At 39.9% G+C, this 25957-nt stretch overlaps 1 protein-coding gene across 2 annotated transcripts; it reads left to right on the top strand.

Annotated features, from left to right (window-relative positions):
• Positions 1-356: 356 nt before the first annotated feature.
• On the top strand, positions 357-25347 carry csnk1g2b (casein kinase 1, gamma 2b). 2 transcript variants are annotated; one of them, XM_057356994.1, is made up of 12 exons: positions 357-526; positions 3763-4513; positions 15799-15868; positions 19812-19960; positions 20139-20373; positions 20460-20545; positions 21084-21168; positions 21675-21823; positions 21948-22028; positions 22999-23100; positions 23884-23990; positions 24376-25347. In XM_057356994.1, exons 2-12 carry the CDS (start codon positions 4286-4288, stop codon positions 24428-24430), a joined length of 1347 nt encoding a protein of 448 aa, XP_057212977.1. In that variant the 5' UTR covers positions 357-526; positions 3763-4285; the 3' UTR covers positions 24431-25347. The 2 variants fall into 2 exon arrangements, with proteins under 2 accessions (XP_057212977.1, XP_057212976.1); XM_057356993.1 differs by lacking the exon at positions 22999-23100 and having other exon boundaries at positions 360-526.
• Positions 25348-25957: the final 610 nt, after the last annotated feature.

The following is a 25957-nucleotide window of genomic DNA, read 5'->3' as shown; positions in this document are numbered from 1 at the left end:
TTGAAAGAAGTGTATTTAAAAAACTCTTTGAAACATATAAAAATTGTGTTCAGAAAAAGTGTGAAATAATTTTTGTATACATTTTCACCTCAGTAAAAAAAGTGTAAACACGTACATAAAAGCAATTAACGAACTCAACATGGCAACCTATGATCACCTCTCAATTTATCAATTAAAGACAGTAATTTCAATCCAAATTATTCTATGAATTAAAATAGCATTTCCTAAACAGACCACCAACTGTTGATAAATAGGGAGAACATTTTATTTCATTACCGGGTGGGGTTGATAGGGGGCTATAATACAGCTGCATATTCACCAATGAAGGTACGCAATTTTGAGAGCGTAGTCTTAGCAATGGGAGTGTCGGGGGGTGACGCCGGAGCTTCGCTCACCGAGACGGGTAACGTTAGCTTAAAGAGACAACAGCGAAGCCGGGCAAGTCTTCAAGGAAGAATTAAATCAAATTTCTAGCCGTAAATAAAGGACCATGTCGCGGCATACCACGTAGGAAATTCACACGCAGGTAAAATCATCTTTGTGTTCCATAAATAAAAACGCCCTCCCCTCGTTTTAATCGAAAACTGAAAGGTTAGCTGCTAAGCGGCTAATGTGATGTTCGCTTAGCCGGTGCGTTGCTAAGCTAGTTCATTTGTGGAGGATTATTGTTATGTTTGTCTGAAAATGTAGTTGTTTGACTGGTTTTCTGCGTTTCCCATTTTTATTCGTCCACGAAAAGAATGTAATTTGCTTTAAATGTATGATGAAATCCAGTTCGACGTGTTTTTATTTCATTTTTGACGGTTATGCGAGTTAGTCGTTAATTTTAAGATCGTTTTTAAAGAGGTTTGCGAATGAAAAGGATCTAAAATGGTATTATACGTTTCATAAATAGTGATGGTTGGGCATAAAAATATGTAATTTAGATAGGACATGACTGGAATCTAGATTTGGGACATAATCCTGAAAACATTTGATGGACGGATAACACTTTAAGTGAAAATGGCTGTATTCAAGTTATATTTTGTTGACCCAGTTTGAAAACGACGTTTTCTGTGTTGCAGTGGACACGCAAGTCGTCATTAGCAACTAAACGGTCTGTCATTTTAAAAAGGTTAAAATAAGATAATGCGGATATGCGAGTGTGTAAAGTGTCGTTTAATGCATGGCAGATCGTGTAAACTGTCTTTGGATGTTTTGTGTCCTAGTTCTAGCCTGCAATCAGACTTAAAATATATCAAACAGCTCTCAGTTTCACTACAGGCCAAACAAATTAGTATGGAAAAGCACATAGTGCTCAAGGAAATAGATGACCAAGCTGCTCTCTCTATCTTTCTTTGTCCCAGGCCCAAATTAACAACCCACAAAAGTTCAAACTCGCAAACAAGACCAGCTTCTCTTTTAGCCATCTGAGAAAGTAGAAGTAAATGTCTTGGCTTTTACAGTCTGTAACACTTGCATATTTCCTTTTTGAAAGCTAAGCTCACATATGAGGGGGAGGTTGTATTGGTTAATGATGACAAGCTTGAAAGGCTTGGTTTCTATCCATGGCTGTGTTCAATATTCTTGCGGGGGTAAACAGATTGGTAGCTGGCTGTTTATCTAGTTCTTTTGTGGGCAGAGTGGCTCGAAACAGCTGTGAACACTAACTTCATGAACACAGCAACCACTATTAATCTGTCATGCGTAGTTGTAGATTGCATGTTATTATAATCATCATTTTGGCTTCAATGACTGTGTTTTTAAAGTAAAATTGTTTTTCATGGCTGTGGTTGTTGTTAATCTCTGAAATTCATCTCTTATAAACTTTCAAATTGTCAGGTGAAGTCTGTTTTTATTGTAGCCCACAATGTGAATTTGTTTTCTTACCTAGTTTGAAAGACAATTATACTAGTAGACGATAATATGCCTTACAATAATTAGTATATGTGCACTATTTCTATTCTACTGGAAAACCATATCTTGTAATTAATTCTCAGCTTTGTGTAATTGTTGCCTTGTGGCATAGCTTTCCATTTCACCCTCGTATAAGCTTGTAATCAACATTTAATGGAATGCAACAACTGGTGAGGTAACCAATCCCGACCCAACAAAATGCATTATGTGCCACAGAATATGACTAATCAAACCATGTCACTTGCTTTCCCAGCCTTGAGGTTATTCACATTATGTAGAATCGCGTCAATGTGCACTTCCTTGTAATACAGCTTGCTAGTTGAATACCTTATGTAACCTGTTCTTTTATTGTTCACCTTTGTGTAGCATCTACAGTAAAACAGTGTGCAGTGTAGATTCTGATAGCGATTGTGGAGATTTATCATTATATGCTGAGATTGTAACTGTTTACCTTGATATCTGAAAATTCAGTCCCTCTTCCAGCAACTAAACATAATTCTCTGTGTTTATATGCATGGTTATAATCGTGCTATAGTGAGTTTTTGCATAGCTAGTAGCTACAGTCTTTATCTGTCTAACCAAGTTTACATGACACAATACGTAATTGTGTCACGTCTGTGTTTTGGAGCATGCATACAACAGTGAACCCGGCTGTAGCCTGATTATTATGTAAACAGGGAGAAGCCAGGCTACAGTCGCAAAAACGATATTGTATTAAAAAACAAAAAAATGGTATTAGTCTGATTTAAAAAGACTTTATTGTGTAAATGTAAGCCTACTTGATGGATGTTTGTAGCACAGGGAGGGAGGAATCATCTTGTTTTCATAATTTTCATAATTGTATGATTTCATAACAGTATTTTAATTTTCCAAGTCTAGAAAAACTGAGCAGTGCATTAATCTAATGAGTTGCTGAATAAGCAGTGGCATGGATTTTGAATTTAAGGACTAAATTCACAGATAAAGTGTCAGATGTTTTTTTCAGCTAAGCTGTACATTGCTCGTCATCAGCTTTGGTCTGGTATCCTTTTACAGCCAGTCTCAGGACTGTTCCACTGTCAGGCAGCCATTGATCGGTTTAAGTGCATTTTCTGAAGGAAAGCACAGCCGTCTTTCCAATAGTTCTTGCATTACCTGCTCCGACTATTTTCCATTTACATTAACAGCAATGCTCACCCTGGATGGGGGTGGTGGATGAGTGTGGAATAGAGATCTCTGACCCTCTACACCGCTTCTCCTCTCCATTGTCAACCACACAGGTGTCATCAAAGTTCCTGTTGGAATTAGAAACTGATACCGGCACTGTTTGGCTTGTAATTCTCAACCATCCGGTTCCACACTTTGAAAATCCCATGACCTGGAGGCAGACCAGACAAATTCAGTTGGTGTAGCGTCATACTGGCTCCAATTTATTGGACCACCAGAATTGTAATGCTGTTTTTCTCTCTGTTTTTAAATGAGTGTTATCCATTTGGTCTTCAATACTTTTTTTTTATTTTTTAGAGAGGATACGTTCACATCGTGTATACGTGCCATGCCTACATTGCCTAGTATGCACTGTTATGGCTTGCTATTATTGATTTGTTTTATTGGACCTTGAGGTAATCTGAAAATGGATTCCATGAACATTGAAGGCTAGGATTAGTGTCTGTGTTTCAGAGCCTCAGCCCAGCGTCATCCATCGCTTGTGTTTGTGCATTGATTTGTAGAGGACGACTCGCTTTAAATATGCATGACCTTAACATTTCTGTACATGCATTCATATGATATCTTGCTTTTATATAGTTTGGTGAATGCCATGTAATGAAACTTGATTGTTTTTCTGATTCTCATTGGTAATCTGCTTGTCTCTTGAATTCTTTTTAGGGTACCGCTGGTTCAGTCTGGGTCTGACCACAGCGGTGTTAAGACATGAAGAATGTTCACTGTATCACCTAAGACTGACTTCAAGGAAACCATGAGGAGCACACGGGGACGTTCACTGGCTGCAGTTTGGTTCCACTAGCAGGAATTGTGGATGTGTCAGTGCTGAAAACCTTGTGTGGGTGTATGTGTGTGCGTGCGAGCGTGCGTGTGTCTGTATGTTTGCGTATGCTAGCATAACCTGCCTGCTTCAGGCAGTGACATGCTACTCTGAGGGAAACCGTACAGGAAAGTTCCCATCCAAAGGATTAATGCGAGGAGGACGCGTCCGGTGATACCCACTGCTTCTGCAGGAGACATCAGTTTCTACTCCTCTGAAATCACTGATACACAGATACTTCGAAACCCCTTCACCTGTTTTGTGTTCTTGCCACCGTCCCCACACATTCCCTGGGGGTTGTTTTGAAACCTCTCTGTTTTGCATGGCAGGGGAGTAACCGTGGAGAGGCCAGGGTATCACAAGCTTATGGATTTTGAGAAGAGAGGTGGGAAGGGGGACACAGAGGAAGGGAAAAAGATGTCTAAAGCAGCCAGTAGTAGGACTGGACATGCGGGCCGGGGAACGGGGACCAACTCTGGGGTCCTCATGGTTGGCCCCAACTTCAGAGTTGGGAAGAAGATCGGCTGTGGAAACTTTGGTGAACTGCGGCTGGGCAAGAACCTCTACACCAATGAATATGTGGCCATCAAACTGGTAAGGAGTCATGCAAAGATCAATGATTATGGTTTTGTTAAAACATTTTTTTTTTACATGATACAGTACAGCGGCTGTAACAAGAACAAACTGAAATGAAAAACAAAAAAAAATGCTCCAACAGAGCTCCCCCATCCCCACTGTACCAGTATTATACATTGTCTTATTATACACATTATTTACTGTATCAATATGGCCTCTCTGTGCCATATATATTGAAATAAAACAACTTTGAGGAGAGGAAAATGTTCATTGGGCAGGAAAAATTACATTTGGATTTATGTCAGCAATGGTTGCCAAAACGTATTCTTTTATGACTGCAGCCCCTTGTTGCCATGTTTATTTGAGGAGAAAAAAATCGACATTTCGGATATTTTGCTTCACTTTATTGATATTCTCTTTCTCATGCCTAGAATCTTTTTATAAAGAGACTGTATTTTGGGGTGAAAAATTTGGGGAAAATAAGATAAACTCCCAATCAGCGTGCACTGTAGAAGCACACACTCATTTATTATTGTTCAATAATTTTTATTTGGCCAAAATGAACTCGAGTTAAGAATAAAGTTGTGCAGAACACTAATGCAGATAAAATATAAACATTACATTTTTAAAGAATTGTACAGCAACCGAAACTATTGCAAAAGTATTGTATCTACATCCAGATATTAATATTCTTTTGCATATTTCCATCCCTCTAGTTATTAAATTGTTTACAGATGTCTTCTATTTTTCATCAAGCACAAATTTAGTTTTTGCAGATGCAATAAATTGTGAAGTTACTAGGGGTGTAACGGTTCTCGGTAAAAAATTGAACCGCACGGTTCTCCACCAACGGTTCGGCGTTGGACGCGGCTCATCTTAAATCTGATGACGCATTTATAATATGGTTCGTTAGAAATTATAAGGTGTAAAACAGACTGACAAAGTTCAGCTTATGTATGTTTGTCGATGGATTCCTACGACAAATACCTACAAAAAATCAAATAACGTAGACAAATTTCAATAAGATTGACGTATGCTGTTATGACCAGTCATATGCTTTCATCACCCGGGTGTTGTGAGCGCGCGAGTGCAGGTGAGACCTGAACAGCACATGTTGCTATTTAAACTACACTCATTCAAGCCTTGCCAATTTAAACATTTAAGTGCAAGATGATGCACAAGAAAACTCGCTTGCGAGCTCTGAGAAGATCCGAAGCGCACATTAGGAAAGTCTCAGACATGGCGCAAATATTGAGTTGTCTTTGAAGCGCTTAAATGGACAAATTCACACACGAAGTAGGTCAACATGCCCCTCTTGTCCAGTATCTTAACAAACATGGTAGGTTATGTCTTAAAGGCGGGGTGTCCGATTTCTCTTAGCCGTTGTTGATTTTCAAATCACCAAAACAAACACACCCCTACCCCCATCTTTCGCTTTCGTCAGCGCTCGGCTCGGCTAATGTCTGTCCTGTGCATTGTGCACCTTACTGCTGATTGGCTACAAGGTTGTTTTGGTACTCTGCCCGACTCGGTTACTCGGTTACCATCGGTTATCCCGCCTTTAAGTGAACGGACGAAACAGATGAAAAACAACGTATGTGTACAGTATTAGTGTACTGGATCTGTTTCATTCCTCTTAAAGCGACAGCAGCATATTCCTGCTGTCTGTTAAAAGTCAAGGAAATCACTCACTGCTTGTGACTCAATAGCTTCTGTAACTTCAATTATGATTCATCTTTATTTAATTTGTACATATGCAATGTTGTTTTATTTGATTACTGTAATCCATTTCTACCTTAAAAGGTATGTATATATATATATATATATATATATATAGTATCTTATTTTATTTTCTGCTTATTTTACAATCTACTTGTAGATTGATTATTTGTTCTTATTTTTATTTGTCAGTAGTCCCTTTTCCCTGAACATAGCACAAACCGAACCGAAATCATGACCCTAAAACCGTGACCCGAACCGTGAGTAATTTGAACCGTTACAACCCTAGAAGTTACAGATTCTAACATAAGACAGACTGATTTATTTTTTGACTTTCTCACAGACGTCTGCCTCTAGATACACATATAGTTAATGGAAGTTAGTGTGTATTGAAGTCCACAGCATCCTGGTAGTGCACAGTAGTTCAGCTTTCCTCAGTGAAACACAGACAGGTTTTTACAATGATTGGGCAATGATTTAATAAATGTAGTTAGTGTAACTTTGGATACAGAATTGGGTAATAGCTAATCGAGAAGCACACAGTGGTTTCCCTGTTCAGCTTTCAGCAAGCAAAATAAATCAGTATGACTGTTTTTTGATGCATCCCAGGGCTCTAGAGTGCGACCAATTTGGTCGCACATGCGACCTAATTTCTCAATGGTGCGACTAAAAAAAATCGGAGGTCGTACCGGTGCGACCAGCCGTTCGAGGGAAAAAAAGTCTCTGCGAAAGTCTCCCTGTGGTTCAACAACAGACACATTAGGCCCATATCGTGGTCTAAACCAATCAGAGATAGTGAAGGGCAGACCCCCCTCTGATGCCGCGGATGATGAGATCCGCAATCTTGCAACTTAAATACATATGCAGAATACAAGAATTTCCCCTGCTAAGGTACAAAACAGCAAAGATAACGAAATGTGTTGCAAGTATTGTATGGATGTGAAGCTAATGCAGGAAACGTGTTTAAACTTTATGCACTAAACTATTGTATAAAGATCTCTAACAATACTGCAAAGCGTACAAAACGTTATACATCACGCTAAATACTATTTATTTGTAAGTCGCTATTGATAGAAGCCAAACGTGTATCAATGCAGCTTTCATGAAGAATAATCACTAAAAGCCTTCAGGTCTCGCGGGTTGTTTGAGATGCGCGCGCCCAGAGAGTCAGAGCACAAAATACTAAACGGAGTTCTCTTTCACGCCTTCTTACTCTGAAACGGACATATTAACACAAAATAACCTAAAAATTCCCATATTAACAAGAAACCTTGTAAAGGTATTCAGTTTGTTTCGTGACCAAACAGTTGGGAAACAAAACACGTGTTCCAGTATATTGTGCGAGCTCTTAAAGGGGCAGCAGCATAATGAAGATCTCTGTTTATAATGTTCATCAAACAACAACGGACGGGCCCAAAACACTCACTGTTATTAAAGGAATTGTGTTCTCTTATAGGTGTTGTTCACAACAAATAAAGGAAGAAAGTAGCTTTAAGAAAGATGTGCTTTAAATATGGTAAAGTGTTGAAAGAGAGTTTACATATACAATAAAAATAATTCAATCAAACAATTATTTGTATTAATTTCTAATTGATTTATTAATGTATTAAACACATTTTAATGACGTTTTAGTGATTCTTTTTTCTTATTTCACCCCACGACTCTGGTGCTATCAAATTAAGGGCTAGTAGCACCAACTGAAAAACTTGGTAGCACCAGTGCCACCTCTCTCAAGTGTTAGTCTAGAGCCCTGCTTTCTTGTAGAATTGTGCTTCAAATAAAGAACTTTATGTTGACCAGATTGTTAGTTAATCATTTACAAGTCAATATTGCCTATATGGACAGCGATTAAAAAAAAAAAAGTGAACTTGAAAACTGCGGTGTTAAATGCGATGCGGTCGAAAATTTGGGTCGAAATTTTGCGGTCGGAAAACCTAACTTTTGTGCTGGTGCACCTAAGAAAAAAAGTTAGGCGCACCAGTGCAACCAGTGCAAAAAGTTAGTCTAGAGCCCTGCATCCTCAATTTTTGTTGCCCTCTTAATGAGCAAAAAAGACGTTTATTGATGAGTGATATTGTCCGGTTTTCATTTGCGAGAAATATGATGGCACTTATTTTTTCAATTGTGCTAACTTTGGCTGGTTGGCAATGTGAGGTATAAAGTACTTCTGCCAAACCAAGTGAAATGGTAATGACCATTATTAATAAACATGACAAGGTCCTTTAAGGAAATACGAGTCTGATATCCATTTTTCTGTCTGGTAAGTGTGAGGAGATTTTACTGCCCTTGTGGACTATCATTTATAAATGGTTTCTGTATTCATCGTATTTTCATTCGCACTTCTGCACTTGGCACACAAACGCAACCAAGGGATTCCTGAAAGTACTCGTGACATTTTCATTGTGCTGCACCCAAACAGAAGCTCAAAGTTCAGTGCTATTTAAAGTCCATGTTGTGTTTTATTGTTTGATAGGACTTGTATAGGGATCATATTAGGCTGTTGATGTTCTGGGAAATGACCGTCGAGTAACTCGGCACCCTGAGAAAAAGAGTGTCATTGACAATCATAGACACACTTAATCATCCTCCCTACCGGATCCTTCAGTAAAGGATATGATTATCATTAATTATTATTAATGATTATGAATGCATTATATTAATATATGATTATGATTGTTTTATTGTGACAAATCTGACAAGCCTGAAAATGAACTGCATTAATGCTGATGTTTGCTCCAGATTTCCTGCAGCAAGTTTAGGATTAACTCCGAGTCCCAATATTCCCACATAAAACCCATTAGAACAGGTCCAATGTAGGATTGTTGTCGATATACAATTTGCTATCGGGAATGTTTATCAAATTCACTTTGCCAGTTATGAAACGCTGCTAACTGGTTCTCAGAGTTTTTATTAGCCAGTTCTTTTTTTTTGTTTGTTCCTTGTTTTGTGGCAACCGCACCTGGAGCAAAGGTGAACACAAGTGTCGCACGTCTGTACCACGTGATCATAAGAAAGAAAAGAGCTACAAGTACTTCCCTTTGACAGAGTCACAGTAAGAGTGGAAAAATAAAATACAAGAGGAGCTGGAGAGAGAATACAGCTGATGAAAGCTTCTTTGTTCCCCGGTTCTTGTCGACACAGTGCTGCTGTCAGTTCATACTGAGAGGCTCACCGGGGACCCAGAACAGAGTGAAAGAGTGGAAACACTCGTCAGTCTTTCTCACACACATTTCACTTGGGGACCCCAGTTGTGTAACACATGTATGACAGCTTCCAAAACAGCTACTTTGGAGTAATTCAAGAGCTTTGGTTTGTTTGAACCTGTGGTCGCGGATGTCAGTGTAAGAGATCCTGTGATGGTTGTCCGTCGTTCCTGTGTATTTCATTTCTGTGCAATACGAGTTGCTCGTGCCCCACCCATATACAGTCTGTCTCTAATTCTGTACTCTTGTTTACATTTACATTTAGTCATTTAGCAGACGCTTTTATCCAAAGCGATTTACAGATGAGGGAAACAATGGAAGCAATTGGAACAACATAAGGACAACAAAAAGCATAAGTGCAAAAAGAAAATTGGTCTCATATAGCCCATCACAGTATACAGAGCTAAGGTTTTTTTTTTTTTTGTGAAAGAGTAGGAAAGAGATAGAAGTCAAATTGTTCATCTATTTATTATTTGTTGAGAGAGAGAGAGGAATGTGTTTCCAGCATGAACGGATAAATTGGCAGGTGTCTAGGCAAGAAGATTGGTTTTGTCACGGTGTCCATTAGCACTTGTTTAATAATGAATCACTGGATTTTCGATCCATTGATTGACAGCTTCTGTCACGTGACTGACAGTAACCAGGCCTGAGAGAGTGAAATCTACAATACTCATCCTATGTGGGTGGTAATCTTTTTTAATAATAATAAAAACTTCAAATTTGTCTACGTTTCTACCAGATGACATTTCTTTAGTCGTATAGAACTGCATACTTCCCAACCCTACATCCCTCTTGTTATTGTAGGAAGTGGTGAATAAATGCATTTGAAGTGATTCCCTTTTTACATTGCTGAACAATAAAGGATGTTAGCATTTACCGTTTTTATGATCTAAATCCCCTTATATTTTGTTCTACTTTGTTTGACTTTGTTGGAGCCGCATGTGTTTGTCTTTCATTTTAAAATGTTGTTCGTAGACTCATCCAGTCAAGGATATGAAATGGGTTGCTTGTAACATCCTCTCAGTAAGCGAACGATTGATTCAATCTGAGTAGATTATGCCTGTCACATCTGCTCCTCAACTGCATCGTGAATTACCGACTGCTCTGGAATCCTGTTTTATTGCCCTTGGGCCGGTCACACTAGTGACAGTGGTACCAGTCTGTGTACCAGCTCAGCTATTAGACCTCTGCAGCTGTTCTCGCTCCATCTGCAACTCTGAAATCTGATCTGGAGCTGTGAGGATGAATAAGGTGGACACAGACCAACTGTTTCTGTCCTATCCAGACTCCTCAACACCTTTGCCCATAAAGACTTGAGACTTAGGGTTATAGTGTCGTGCGCTACAGCTGGCTTTGAGGTTTTCAAGAGAAATGCACCATTTGAGTATTGATCTAAATGAACCCTGTTCACTTGATTCTTCTGGTGTTGTTGTGCAGGGTTCATAAGTGCATGGTATTAAAAGTGTTTGATTTTGTATATTTATTGATCCATTAATAAGCTTTTGTGTGTTTCTCGTGTGATGTAATGAGTGATATTAGCCTGTCCAATCAGATCTTGATGGATAGAATCAAATCCCACTCTATTTTTATTTACTGGCAATTACTGTTTTTTCAAATTTTGTATTGTCTTAAAGTGCAGAATTTTCTAAAGCATAACCATTAACACTAGCCGGGTTTCCATCCAAAGTTGCGAATTTAGCTTATGCACAAAATTGGAATATCGCATAAAACATTTTCGAATAAGCTACGAAGTACTACTGCTACTGCTACTAAATATCAGTAAGAAAAGTAAGAGAAGCCACTGAATATAATAATTTTCATATATAATAAAACTTGCGCAAGCAGACGATTACGAAACACAATAAATGCGCTGCTTTTGTGGAGGCCTGCTGTTTGGGAAACACAGTCGTGACAGTTCTAAGAGGCAATTACAGAATACTTTGACGACTTTGCTCAGGCATTTAAGAATGACCGTAACAACATTTCTCATGCTGTGTACCAAGATCAGTTCTCTGGTTAGTCAGGTTACTTAGTCTTATAGTGCAGTTACGGGGCTTTTTTTGAGGAATTTATTCGGCAAATGCGTTTCCTTCTCCCATTATTCGCATTAACCCTTTTTCGCAAAAAAGAAAAACCACCTCAAGCGAGCGTAAAAACTTTTTTGCGAATTAAGGGTTTTTAATTCGAAATTTGCCGTTTCCATCACTCGTTTCTGATGCGAAACTTCAAAATGCGAATAAAACCAGAGTGATTGAAACTAGGGCTGTGCGATTTGGGGAAAATATCTAATTGCGATATTTTTGACAGACATTGCGATTGCGATTTGATTTGCGATTTTAACTTTTCTAATTCAAGCTTCAATTCAATATTGTTGTGTGGAGCACAGTATGGGTATAGTTACCCTGAAAGAAAACAACAAAAATAGAAACATTTAATTGTTTCCATTAAAACCATTACAAAATTAATTTTTGTAGTGTGCTTTGGGCATTATTCAAATAGGTCTTACTGTTGTTCAATTGGTTCCCAACTTCCAGATTACATCACACCAATAGAATCCAAATACCAGTGTACACTATTGTAGTTTCCATTAAAACAAATACAACTCCCATTGTAACCCTTAAATCCATAACATTTTCTATTGTGTTAGTGAATTATTAAAATAGTTCATAGTTTACATAGGCTGATTTATTATTGTTTAAGTATGTGGGATTTTTTAAAACAAGTAAAAAATGTGCTGAATGTTTAATTTCATCCAAGTGAAATTAGCAAAACAGTTAGATAGAATTTACATTTGTTTGAAACGCGGAGCTAGGCGTGAGTTTACACAGGGTGCGCGCGTGCGTCAAGCCTCGTCCATATTGCCAGATGCCCATGTGGAGCCGGACTCAAGTACTATAAACGTCATTACGAAACAGGCTGTGTATGCGCGTCAAGTTTAAACGGCTCGTCCGCGAGACGCGCAACGCGGGGCAGAGACGCGCGAGTATGACAGGCTGTGTATGCGCGTCAAGTTTAAACGGCTCGTCCGCGAGACGCGCAACGCGGGGCAGAGACGCGCAACGCGGGGCAGAGACGCGCAACGCGGGGCAGAGACGCGCGAGTATGACAGGCTGTGTGTGCGCGTCAAGTTTAAACGGCTCGTCTGCGAGACGCACAACGCGGGGAAGAGTCGCGCGAGTATGACATAGGCTGTGTGTGCGGTCTTCTGAATTGGACGGTTCTTTAGTATTTATTTGCCTAATGATCGATCTGACTCTGCAGATGCCATAATAACACACACTCTCTCTCTCCTGCCTTCTGTATGTTTGTTTTTTAATGACGGACGTTTATGCAGTTGGCTGGGGCAGTGCTGATTAGGCATAACGGAGGTGCGCTCACTCAGTTGGTTAGCAAGAATGCCACTCAAAGCGGGTTTGGAACAGACGCGTTTCCTATTTTTCACATCGCTTCCACATCGCAGCCTCTTGCGATTAGCAAATCGCAACGTCTCACATCGCGATTCGATTTCGATTAATCGTTCAGCCCTAATTGAAACCCGCTTATTGATTATGAAGCCATACGAATTTGATATTTTTTCCTCCTAAAAATGTTTTAAAAACGTTTAAAGAAACATTCATAGCACCTCATTCTCTGGCCTGCTGGCTGCCAACCTGCCCTTCTCATCCCGAGTCAGCATTGTTAATGGGTTCCACACCTGGCTTTTCTAACACATCATCAAAACATACCTACACAGTTGGCATAGCAGGTGCTACCAGAAGTGCTGTCTCATTTAGTTTGGGACATATTTTAGGAAAAGTTGTTTATGCGCTTTTAAGGTCTTTGCACATACAGTCCGAAATTTTCGTATGCGTTTTTTCGTATTTGCCTCTCGTTTGTACGGTGTCTCTGAATTGTTAAAAAAGGCCACACAAAATGCTTGACGGATGCGAAAAACGCAGAAAATCGAACCCGGTCCGAATTTTTTTTATGACGGACGAAAATATCGGAGGCAGTGTGTAAATGTGATTGACACAACGTGAGGTCGTATTTATTTTTTAACGTGCGGAAATTTCGGACGCAAATTTCGGACTCAATGTGCAATGGGCTTTAGTCTCCGGCTTTCTTGAGTGTTGGTTAGTTCAAGATAATCTTAGTCACCTATTCATCCAGATGATTGAGCTATGGTATTTTAACTTTGGCACATGTGAACACTTGGACAATGCTTTTGTGATTGTGCGTGATGATGTGTGTAATGGCGCAGGCATCACATTAAAATGAGACTCATGATTCTTACGCAATGGATTTGTTCTCGGTGTTGTCAGTCAAACTTTTAAATGGCGTTAAAGCTTCACTTGGTAAAATTGCTTTTAACGGTTTCCCCCTCTTGCTTGCTTACAGAAACGTACGTGCTCAAAGCTCTGTCAGGTGAAAAGAAACTTTCTGGTTTAGGTTAGACTTCTAGTAGTTGTTTGTGGAACACAGATTGACTGTGTACATGTTTACGCATGCAAACAGTTGAGGGTGTGTGAAATAAAGTATTGCGTCTGTCATATTAATGTAAATACATGTTTTCATTAACATGAAATGAAAAAAGACTTTCACTCACATTTTCATATTGTTAAGTCTTATTGTTCCAGTTGTCATTATAAATAATGAATTGCATGTTATTCTTAGGAAAAAGCCTTGCGCATCCTGTTTATAGCAGAAATACGCGTTTGGATGAACTGAAACGTTTGCATAGAATTCACTAACTGCTTCAGATCATTTCCATCTCATTGTAGTGTAGCCTAAGGCAAAAATACCACACCGCAGGTTTGACACAGGATGGCTCTTAATGCATACAGACAGGGCTCAATGATGAGGATTTTTTGCTGTTAACCCGGTTAGGCCAGCAGATCTGTTATCGTGTTTTCACAATGTAACTGCATTTGATCAATTCTATACCGGATACTAGATAAACACACACTGACCCCGCAAGGCCATGGCTCATCATATTCATGTTTCATATTATTTGATGCTTTATAAAAATAAATGGACGTGCAAGGGTTAGTTTTGAAGTTTTTTGTAATTTTTGCAGATTGTAAACCTTTAGTCATTTAGTTGTCACTGAAATCTCACATTATCTTTTTCACCTCCTTTACTCTCAACTGGGACATTTTGAATGCAAGTTCGGGTGTGTATAATCTGTCCGATCCCTGTTCTTCTCTTCCTGGAAGAGCTTTGTGTTTGTCTGAGCGCGGTGACATCACAGCTTAACAGATGCAGCCCTGCACCGCTGCGTTCTGAGCGGGTAACATGAGCAGGATTGAACCATTTGAACCCAGAACACTGAACCCTCTTAATCTGTAGTGTTATAACCACCCAGCCATTACAGTATTGGTTGTGAGTGTCTGAAGCTGTGTACATGCTGTGAAAAGAGAAAAATGTGGTTGATATGTTTACAATTTACTGAATGATTTTAATCTAGCCACAAAATGAAAAACATTGAATCTACAGCTAGAAATATGCAGAATATTCACCAAGACATTTTCTCTAAGGGTACTTTAGTTTGTAGTGCACCCTTAGTTTATGGGCCACCCCTACCTGTGTTTGAAGCCATAACTTTTGTATTACCAGAACTTCAATCACAGGATATTACACCATTAAGCTCATGTTTCTTTCGCTGTGATCTCAGGTATGCTATTGCTCAAACATCTGTAGTGTAGTGAGGTGGATGCTCCTTCACCTTGAGGCCAGCCTGCTGAACTCCAGCGGCTCGGTAACATGACTCCCAGACCCGACCTCGGTTGAGTACTCGCTCTGTGTTCTCTGTTACAGACCATTAACCACTGGAAAGTTTTTCCTCTCTAGAGCTTTCTAAAGGGTGCAGGGATGGATTCCTATAGCAGAAAGCAAATGTGGGTGGATGGTGGAACAGTCTCAGCTAGTTTGGCCGTGAGAACTGATGCAGGCGTTTGCATCTCTTTTCTCCTCCCACCTCTGTTTTTAGCAGAGCATGTGATCTTTGTCATCTCTGTTTTTGCAGATTTTGATGATTTCAATAAAGTCTAATGAACGCTACTCGGTTAGCACTTTTATCAGTTTGTCTATGGCTGCGACCACGCTTGAGTGCTTAATCCTGTTCAGCACTGGCTTTGGGTTTTAAGGGGAGTGACAACCAGATTCTGTTTGAAAAGAGCTTGTTCACACACCAAATTGAGTGATATTTTTTATTTCTCCAAAAGAGCTGTGCTGTTTAGGTTTCATCATACAGTAAATTATTTCATCTTTATCATTGATGTACTGATAAGCCTCTATATCTAGTCTGTACTAATAATGTGATGCTGAAGTTTGTTTCTGTATTTGTCACTATTGATTTACCAACAGTTCCTAATGCCCAGCTTTTCTGTTTTTCTCTTTCAGGAGCCAATCAAATCTAGAGCGCCACAGCTCCATTTGGAGTATAGATTTTATAAACAGCTGGGAAATTCAGGTAAGAATCGCGGCCTTTCCAAAATCATTGTGTTAACGTGGTTTATGAAAAGCTACCACCTCCTCTTCCGGTGTGAGATGGAACGTCTCTCAGTTTTGCGCTGAGAATTATGGGGGCGGCGAGCTGCAGTCTTTGATGTGGCTGCTTCACCCATCAGCAGAAAATGACAGTGAGAAACGAGATGGGGAGATTAAAGGGGGATATCAGAGGTTATCCTGCGTGGAGTGGGTGATTTGACCAAAACCTTATCATGGTATGACCAATGGCCATAGTAGTTCTTACTTTGTGTAATGACTCATAATGTGTCTCCGCCTCTTGGATTAAAATGATCTCTTGCTTTATGAATGAGGTTATAATGGATTAAATCGCGGTGCGGTCGAAGAGCTACACCCGACCGTTTTGATTGTAATTACCACACACGTTAACAGAGCCAGAAGGATGAACTTTGATCCTTTTAAGTCCTTCAATGAAAAGGAGGAGCAGTTTATACAAATCGTTGGTGCATTTGTCCGTTTGATCACCGGAGCCAGAAGGTTGACTGGCCCGATTCGCTACACGCACGCAAACATAAGAGCGGCTAGTATTCGCATTGACACATAGCCACCACTCACACACCGCTACCCAGCAATGCAATGATCTCATTCACCGAATGCATGTCTCCAGAGCAGAGATCTGATCTTCTGCCAGCTCACTGGAGCCGCTGCTGCGCCCCTGCAACATTAATAGCCAGAGAAAGTGCTGCGAGTGAGGCAGGCCTGCTATATTTATAACTACACGACTCTTCGTGGCACGGTTGCCATTATCAAATGTCCAGCACGTGACTGGTTCCCTTTGAAAGGAAAGCTGCGTCTCCAGTACTGTACCAAGAGGAAATATATGAGATTGGTGTTATGATCCAGATTTGGTTGAAACTGAGAATTTTCACAAAGATGGTTCAGGAAATGTCTGAATGAAAGCTCTTTGGCTTCTGTTTGTTGTCAAATAACGTCCTCCGTCAGGATTACTGGTGTAAGACATATTTAGAGATATTTAAAGGGATAGATCACCCAAAACTGAAAATTTTGTCATCTACTCAACCTCTTGTCCTTTCAAACCTGTATGACTTACTTTCTTCCGCAGAACACAAATGAAGATATTTTGAAGAATGTTGGTAACCGATTAACGGCGGTACCCATTGACTTCTATTGTATGGACACAAAACCAATGCAAGGCAATGGGTACTGCAGTTGTTTGGCTACCGGCATTCTTCAAAATATCTTCATTTGTGTTCTGCAGAAGAAAGTAAGTCGTACAGGTTTAAAAATGACAAGAGTGTGAATAAATGATGACAGAATTTGCATTTTTTGGGTGAACTGTGCCTTTAAGGAGTCTTTTATATAGGCCAACAAAATACAATTTGCTCTCTAAAGTCAGTTTTTTGCATTCTTGAGATGAAAAGATCTTCAATATAATTACTAGATTGAACATGACAGAACTCGGCTCAATCTAGGTTTTTAAGTTATACACAACATTGTTGCTTAAGCCTTGTCTCTAAAATGAAAGTTTTGATGTTGGCTCTTTTGTTTGGCTGCTTCGGACTGAATGCGTGACTTGCGGTCAAAGGATCTTTCCTCCTTTTCTTGGTCCATGTAATTCATCCTGGATCGAGTCTTAAACCACAAGACACAGTCCCAGGACATACCAATATATACTGGGATGAACAAAAGACCACCAGGCATGTGAGATGTTCAGCCCTCAAATCAAAGCGTGCATTTTAGACTCTGTGGTAAAATTCTGATGTAAATATTTTATGAAGACACGTAACCACCCCAGACCCTCTAGTTTCCCGGCAGAGATTCCTTTGAGAGGATCTAACACTAAAACATACAGCTAAAGAAGAGTTACAGTAATTCTCCAATGACCTGGAAAGAGTTTCGGACATCTTAGGATACCTCTCTGGCTCTGTTGCTCTGGTGTCTTGTATCCTCTTTCTTATATTTTGATATCACACTGGTCCTTTGATAACAAATCAGGTCTCTTTTTCCACCTGTTTGTTTAGTTTTGCATAATAAATGTCCTGCAGTTTTTATTCTTTTGTGATGCATAAAAAGCTTCTAATGTCACTTAGCTCATGTGCGTTTCTTCAAGTGATGGTTCACCCAAAAATGAAAATTCTGTCATCATTTACTCCCCCTCTTGTCATTTCAAACCTGTATGACTTTCTTTCTTCTGCAGAACACAAAAGAAGATATTTTAAAGAAAGTTGGTAACCGAACAGCACTGGCACGCATTCACTTCTATTGTATGGACACAAAACCAATGCAAGTGAATGGGTGCCAGTTAACAACATTCTTCAAAATATTTTCTTTTGTGTTCTGCAGAAGAAAGAAAGTCAAACAGGTTTGAAATTACATGAGGGTGTGTAAATAATGACAGAATTTTTATTTCGAGTGACCCATCACTTTAAACCCTAGTGTGCATAGTACAAGAAGTACCACACAAAACCTTTTTGCAGTGTAGGCTGTGGATGTTATATGCAGCAGGCCGTATTACTCAAACCCTCTCATCCTGCGAATCACGCTAGGACCTGTGCCTATAGAAAGATCACGTTTCTTCATTCTTCTCTATCGTCCAGCTAATGGAATCACTGCCTTGTTCTCCGGCTGCGTGCTGAATCTTTAATACTCGGCCTTCACTCGGCTGGCACGGGCTGGCATGTGCGCTAGACCGACATTCCAGTGCATCTGCTGTGAGTGGACATGTGTTTGATGAACAATGAGTTGTTGTTTTCTGTGGAGCTCGATTAGTGACGTGAACGTTTTGTGTGGGGTTTTGAGAAATTGTTGCAATTTGGTGTTGCTCAGAGACTGTTAACTTAAAAAAAAAACATGATTGCCCACATAACACTGTCACAAGCATTACTTCTTTCATAGCTTCTTTTCAAAGTTGAATTCTTGGAATATTTCACATCCCCGCGGTTTGACCGTTTTAACGGTAATAACCCACAATGGCCTTGTTTGCAATTCAAGGAAGCGTTCCGGCCGGGCATGGTTGTAATTTTCTTCCCTCTGATTGCCGTGTTGGCGTTGGGCTTAAACTTCAGATCAGATGCTTTGATGAGTCGGCTTCCTGGCTGCAGTCTTGCCGTGGGCATATCCGTCATCGCTGCGGTTTCCAAGCAGATCCGGCTGGCCAAAGGGCAGGCAAGTGCACGTGTGTGTTTTGCGCCCCCATCCGTGGGAATGACGTTTGGCAGATCAGGTGAATCCTCCTTTAATCCCCCCGGTGCTGGGGTTTCCTAGACTCACTGTGTGTGTATGCCACATGTATCTCTGAGCATTGGGGGATTCTTTAGAACACACACAGGAATTGGCACAGGATGCGACTTAAATTGGAAACACAGGCCATGGGCAGCAGTTCGGAAGTATGTGTCCTTGAGGCATTTTTTGAGAGTACATCAAATAAAATAATCCTGTACGACACCTGTTATTTGTAATGTATTATTTGAATGGTGACAAAGTAGAAAGAGCATGAATCATGAAACGGGACGTGTTGTGGGGCCTGGATGTGTTGTGTGTGAGATAGCTCGGCTGTTTTACAGGCCTCTGCAAACTATCGGAGCGTGAGATAGCCGTGGCACTTTCATGATGTTCTCTCTCTCCGAGGGCTTGTTAGTCATGTTTTGTTCAGGGTGGTGTAATTATGGGACCTATCAGAGACAGTGGCCTTACGGTCTCTGTACTGGAGGCTAAACATTTGGTCGTGTGAGAAGATAATGCAACACAGTTTCTCTGAAGACAGTTTTTTCGAGATGTCACAGAGCTTTGTTTGAATAAACGGTTTGTATTAAATATTAAATGTTTGTTTGGGCTGACCTAGTAAGGGTCATGTGTACATTTTTGCAACCCGTGTTGTTTGCATTTGACCAGATTGATGAAGCATCTTCTCACATTTGTTATTGCAGAGGGGGTTCCTCAGGTCTTTTACTTCGGGCCTTGCGGTAAATACAACGCTATGGTTCTTGAACTACTGGGGCCCAGTTTGGAGGACCTGTTTGACCTCTGCGACCGCACCTTCTCCCTCAAGACCGTCCTAATGATAGCTATCCAACTGGTAAGCATCCTGTCATACAGCCAGCTAGCTTCTCTCAGCACTTTTGTTCTCATTAAATGTTTAGGATATCTTTGGCTTTAATGGTTTCTAGATCGTCCTACTGAATCATTTAGCTCTGCCGTGTTTGTGTGGGTTTTGTTTTGTTCGTTTCGTCACGCACATCATCCTTGTTTTTCAGATAACGCGGATGGAGTACGTTCACACACGGAGTTTGATATATCGAGACGTCAAGCCCGAGAATTTCTTGGTGGGCCGGCCGGGCTCTAAGAGGCAGCACACCATTCACATTATTGACTTCGGCCTTGCCAAAGAATACATAGACCCCGAGACCAAAAAACACATCCCATACCGGGAGCATAAGAGCTTGACTGGCACCGCTCGATACATGAGCATCAACACACACTTGGGGAAAGGTGAGCTTAATGCTTAACCTCAAAGCTTCAGTAAACTGCCCTTTTTTAGTGGGGTGTGCATACATTTATTTCATTTCTTCCATCAGAACAAAGCAGAAGGGATGATCTGGAAGCACTGGGTCATATGTTTATGTATTTCCTGAGAGGCAGTTTGCCCTGGCAGGGCTTGAAGGTTCGTACTTCTTTTTCCAACAATGCATTTGTCATTTCTTTGAAACTCTAGTTTCATTTTGAAGTCTTGTCTTCATTTATGTTGGTGTGTGTGTGTGTGTTTGATTAGAACCTACTAATTTGCAACTGTTCTTTGTTGTGGTCTTACTAAAACAATCCACAGGATAACGTCTGCGTCTTTTAGTTTCCGCGCGAAAGCTTGATGACACAGCAAGACATGCACATATCAGCTGCTCATGTTACCTCAGTTGCTCAGCCATGTGTCAGAGGAGTGTTACACACTATTATTAAATCATTACTAGAATTGATGTATGGTACGATGAGAATGAAAAGTACCAGAAGTAAAACGTTCCCTTTTGTGCATCTCCTTTTTGTGTGTCATTGACATTTCAATAAAATTAGCCTTTGGCGATATCTTGCCCTGGATTTATGTGTTGCATGCGTTTAATTACATTTAGGGAAGGTTTGCGTATTTTATGAGAATTTGTGCGATAGCTTGTAAGTATGAAAGGATTCATCTCAGTGTTTTTCCCAAATAGGCAGACACTCTGAAGGAACGCTACCAGAAAATAGGGGACACCAAGCGAGCTACACCAATAGAAGTGCTTTGTGAAAGTTTTCCAGGTTTGTGCAGTCAATTCGGCAACATTTTTATGCACTTTCATGAATAGGACACTGATAGCACCTAAGACAGGAGGTGCTTAAAGGTCCAGTGTATGAAATGCAGTGGCATCTAGTGGTGAGATTGCATATTGCAACCAACGGCTTACTCCACCCCGCCCCTTTGAAGCACTATGGAGATAACGGCGTTCTCTAGAGCAGTTTGTCCGTTTAGGGCTACTGTAGAAACAATGTAAGGGGACCAGCGGTGTATGTAGATAGAAATAGCTCGTTCTAAGGTGATAAAAACATAATGTTTCATTATGTTAGGTCTTTATGCACCTCTGAAGACAAAGTTATGTATATTATATTCCGTTTCTGTCAATAGATCCTCCAATAAATTAAACCTTTAACCTCCAGAAAATGTCAGAGTAAATAATTTGAGATGATCTTTCCAACTTTGAAATGATCCCAAACCCATTGGTGTGTAAAGCTAAGTTAATTGTCTGTTCCTGTTTCCCCTACTGCAGAAGAGATAGCCACCTATCTGAGATACGTGAGAAGACTGGACTTCTTCGAAAAACCCGATTACGATTACTTGAGGAAAATCTTCACCGATCTTTTCGACAGGAACGGCTACGTCTTCGATTACGAGTACGACTGGGTCGGCAAGCCACTCGTGAGTTTGTTTTCTTACGTACACTTGCTCAAATCTCTTCTTCTTTAAACACCTTTTGTCCACTCATGCTGCGTCAGATTTTTTTGAAAGTGCTCAACGGTGAGATCATTGTTTTCTTTTACAGCCTACACCTATAGGCCCCATTCCCACAGACACGCCCCAGCCCAGCAGCAGAGACAAAGCACAACAGCAGACCAAAAATCAGGTGAGCAATGCGCACATATAACTTGTACATATCTATATATAGCACAATATATCGTACCTTCTGGGTGAAGCACTGAAATCTGTCAGAGGTAGTATTGCAGACCTCATTTAGTCTACGGTGAGTGCAGGACTTATGCCACTTAGCTGGTATAGGCCGGATAACTTGAAGTAGACTCTTTAGCCTGTTGTTAAGTGCATGATGCTAGTACAGCCAAATATAAGCCTAGTTTATGCTTTTTACTTTATGACACTTTTGGACATAAGGTAACACTTTGGTTGATGTTGTTGGAGTTGCCACACAAGTTTTTCACTGTGTTAAGATTGTGCAACACGACCTCAGAAAATATTACAGTGTGATTGGTTGGTGCGATCAAAGACTTGCTCAATGTGAACAAATGTGTTTAAATAAATGGTTGCTTAAAGACAAAGTTGACCGCTGCAGAACCAAAATCTGGATTGTTTTTGGATCTGTTTTTGTCTTGAAATCATAATGATTGGGAAAGAAGTGGAAGAAACTGTTGGATGTTGTTTTTTCAAGAGCAGAACAGAATTTAGTTAATGCTGTATGAACATGATAGGCCAGTATATAGCAGTTTGCTATATACCTCTATGTGCTCTTCTGCTTGTGCTTGCATCTTTAATAGCTAATATAGAGGGACTTTAATAACATTGCCGCTCTAGTTTTTATTTGTAAATCACATGTTAATTTCTAATAGCAGCCTTTCTAAATTCTGCATGTTTGTTTGCTTGTTTGTTTTTCAGTCTGATTTTGTATTTAATGCACTATCAACTTTTTAGTCTCAGTATTGATCAGGCTTCTGCATGTGAGATGTCTCCCTTTTTTAATGTTTTTGTTTTTCATTTGTTTGTGTTTGCACTTACCCGCCGGTCCCCTAAATCTGCACCCACAACCTGCTCCCTCTCCCCACTTCACTCTTTCCTACCCATAATGCTCTTCCACTGTCGGTCAGTCACCTGAACCCAAAGGAAGTGAGTCCCAGCCCACTCCTGTGACCACTAAGCAGACGCTGGGGTCGCATCTCACAGTGGAGATGTTGGGGGGCTCAGTGCAGGTACTGCTTGCGCTTAATATGTTGCACAAACGCTTTTGAGTGTATTGTATGTGCCTTCTGGCTGCTTTCTGTTTATCTTTTGCAGACTGATTCATCCGTTACACTTGGTTTGCCTCCTCAGAGCATCAGAGCATGCTACTGATGGTCGCGTTGTCATTTCTTGTGCATGTTTTTTAATTAAATGGAAGCCATCAAGCATTTTGTTTATAAAAACCTTGCGTTGTGATGGGATCTAATGGATACTGATAGAACGGAAAGAGAAACATGCCATTTGTTATTTTCTTTGACTACAAACTCGTTTTGTTAAATATTTGCAAGCTTGTTGTTGAGACTCACGCGCCACCTAGTGTTGGTTTTCAGAATGATTTTCTGTGGTCTAAACAGGCCTCGGGGTATATACACTGCGAACTTGCTTAAAAAAATTATATTTTTTATTATCTAGAGCTTGAAATCAGTCAAACTGACAATTATTTACAAACCCCAAATAACTTTTGAGTTTTTTTTTCATTTCAAAAAGTATAAAGAAGTCGCTGGAGAGTACTACTTCTGTATGTTCTTGACCAAATATCAGCCGTGTCATGCTTTTGACAAAATTATGTTACACGCTTCTGAAAGAAGTGAGCTTCTATAGTCATATAAATCTTATGTAAGTTTACAATTCACCCTTCTCTGTCATTTCTAAGCAGGTTTCATGGTTTAGTGTGTCTATGACGTTACGCACTGGACTAAAATCTTTATTACCGAGTGTGTGAAATGTTTTGCTATCGTCTGTGTGGTCGTCAGGTCATGAGCTCCACAAATGGAGAGCTGAACACGGATGACCCAACCGCAGGACACTCCAACGCCCCCATCACCGCACCGGCTGAAGTAGAGGTGGCAGACGACACAAAGTAAGCCTGGAGTCTTCTTCTCAAGGCCCATTCGCACTGACAGTGATCTTTGCCCCCTTGTGGCTGTATTGTTGGTCATAGTGCCCATTTCTGTTTTTGGTTGATACTCCATTATTGGTGGACAGCAGACAGTGTGTTTAAAGTATATATATTTCTGGTCAATGTAAGATGCAATTCTAATTTGACAGCTGATCAGTTTTCTTATTATGAAAGATTACAGTTCGGAAAGGGAGAGCGTTGTAGCAGTGCATAATGCCATGTCCTAAATTTGCATAGGGTGCCAACAATTGTTGACATGGTTTTCCAAGCATTTTTCGCTTTGTTCTGAATTTTGGCTGACAAATTTTGGTCATTGTTTAATGTATCTTTCCCGCTGTTTCTCCAGGTGCTGTTGTTTCTTTAAACGAAGAAAGAGGAAAGCCCTCCAGAGGCACAAGTGATGAAGAGAGCTTTTAAGAACTTGAAACATTCTGGTCACTGTTAAGTTTAAAATGCAAGCAAATACACGGATCTCTCTCTTTCTTTCTCTCTATCGCGCTCTCCCAGTGCCCGTCACTCTTTAAAAAGGCTTGGCCACTTAATGGAGTGCAAATGAATGTTGTTGACTGTCCAACAGACTCTGGATCCTACAAAAGAGAATAAATGAAGATGTGTAAAAGAGAATTACACAGAAAATGATAATAGAAAAAGATGAATAATGATGATACATGAACAGATGCTATTTGAAACAGTTGGTGTATTCTAGATTCCATGCAGATTGTGCATCATTTTTTGATCGGCGATGAAACATCAATTGATGGAATGATTTAAGTTTTCTTAGGAATAGGTCTTCTATGTGGCAAATGTGAGGGCAGGACTCGGCTCGAGCACTGGAATTGACACCCACAAAGAGACCTATTTCATCTCAAGCAGACTCTGGAGTCTTTTGTTTTTCTGTAATTTTCTGTTTCTTTTCAGAGGAATCCCTGGGTTGTAAAGCAGTTGTAGTGTCCTCAAAACGATTTTCTTGTTTTTTTTAATATAAACTCCCATTTCCTTTTTTTGTCAGTGTGAACTCTATAGCACAGTTACTGGCCTCGAGTACTGTGTAGGACGAAGAGACAAATGGATATGATTTTCTTGTCAATGTTGTTATTGCACTTTTGGAAAAAAGAAGGCAACACAGTGGGCTTGAAATTAAAAAGACGATTTAAACATCGAAATGCAAACGGATGTGGGATTATTCCTACACAGGGCTGATATCTGTTCAAGGACCGTTTAAGGAAAAGATGATGTACTTCAGTTTTAATTCTCACATAAAATTTATTTACCAGGAAATCATAGTTTGTGCCTTTCCAAGTAAAATGTTTAAAAATTATGCAAATGTTTTGTGATTGTTTTTGTCTAAGTGTGTGTGTGTGTCTGTTCATGGTATGCTGATGTTGGGCATTACAGATCTGTACCGCTATATTTCTGTTGGCTCCAATATGACTTCCCTTAGGTGCTTTACTCACTTACAGGTGAGTTTACAAGGCACATTTTACATGTCCAAATAAGCCCAATCAGTCAGATGTGTTTTGGATTTTTTTGTATAGTAGTTGATTGTTATTTGAAGGCATAAAACACGTACATGTGTGCGCGTGATCAGGATGGGACCACCTCCAAATCATGTCGAGCATGACAAAACAAAGTAAATTTGTGTGTGTACAATTGAACAAATGCTAATTGTCGATTAAATTACTAATTAAATTTGCAGCAATACCTCCAACACAGGAAAACATTTATTAATGACAACATATCAGAGATGTTTATAAGTTTAACATTTAAAGGGACAGTTCAGCAAGAAATAAAAATCCTGTCGTCATTCACCCTCATTCCTTTCGAACCCTGTATGACATTTTCTTCTGTGGAACACAAAAGGTATTTTGAAGCACATGTAACTGACTGCATTTAGCAGGTCTGTGTCTTTTGACTGCATCATATTATTT

This window comes from Triplophysa rosa, linkage group LG17 (assembly GCF_024868665.1).
Source record: "Triplophysa rosa linkage group LG17, Trosa_1v2, whole genome shotgun sequence".
Classification (NCBI taxonomy): domain Eukaryota; kingdom Metazoa; phylum Chordata; class Actinopteri; order Cypriniformes; family Nemacheilidae; genus Triplophysa; species Triplophysa rosa.
The sequence above is the reverse complement of the archived record's forward strand: the minus strand, read 5'-3'. Positions and strand labels throughout refer to the sequence as shown.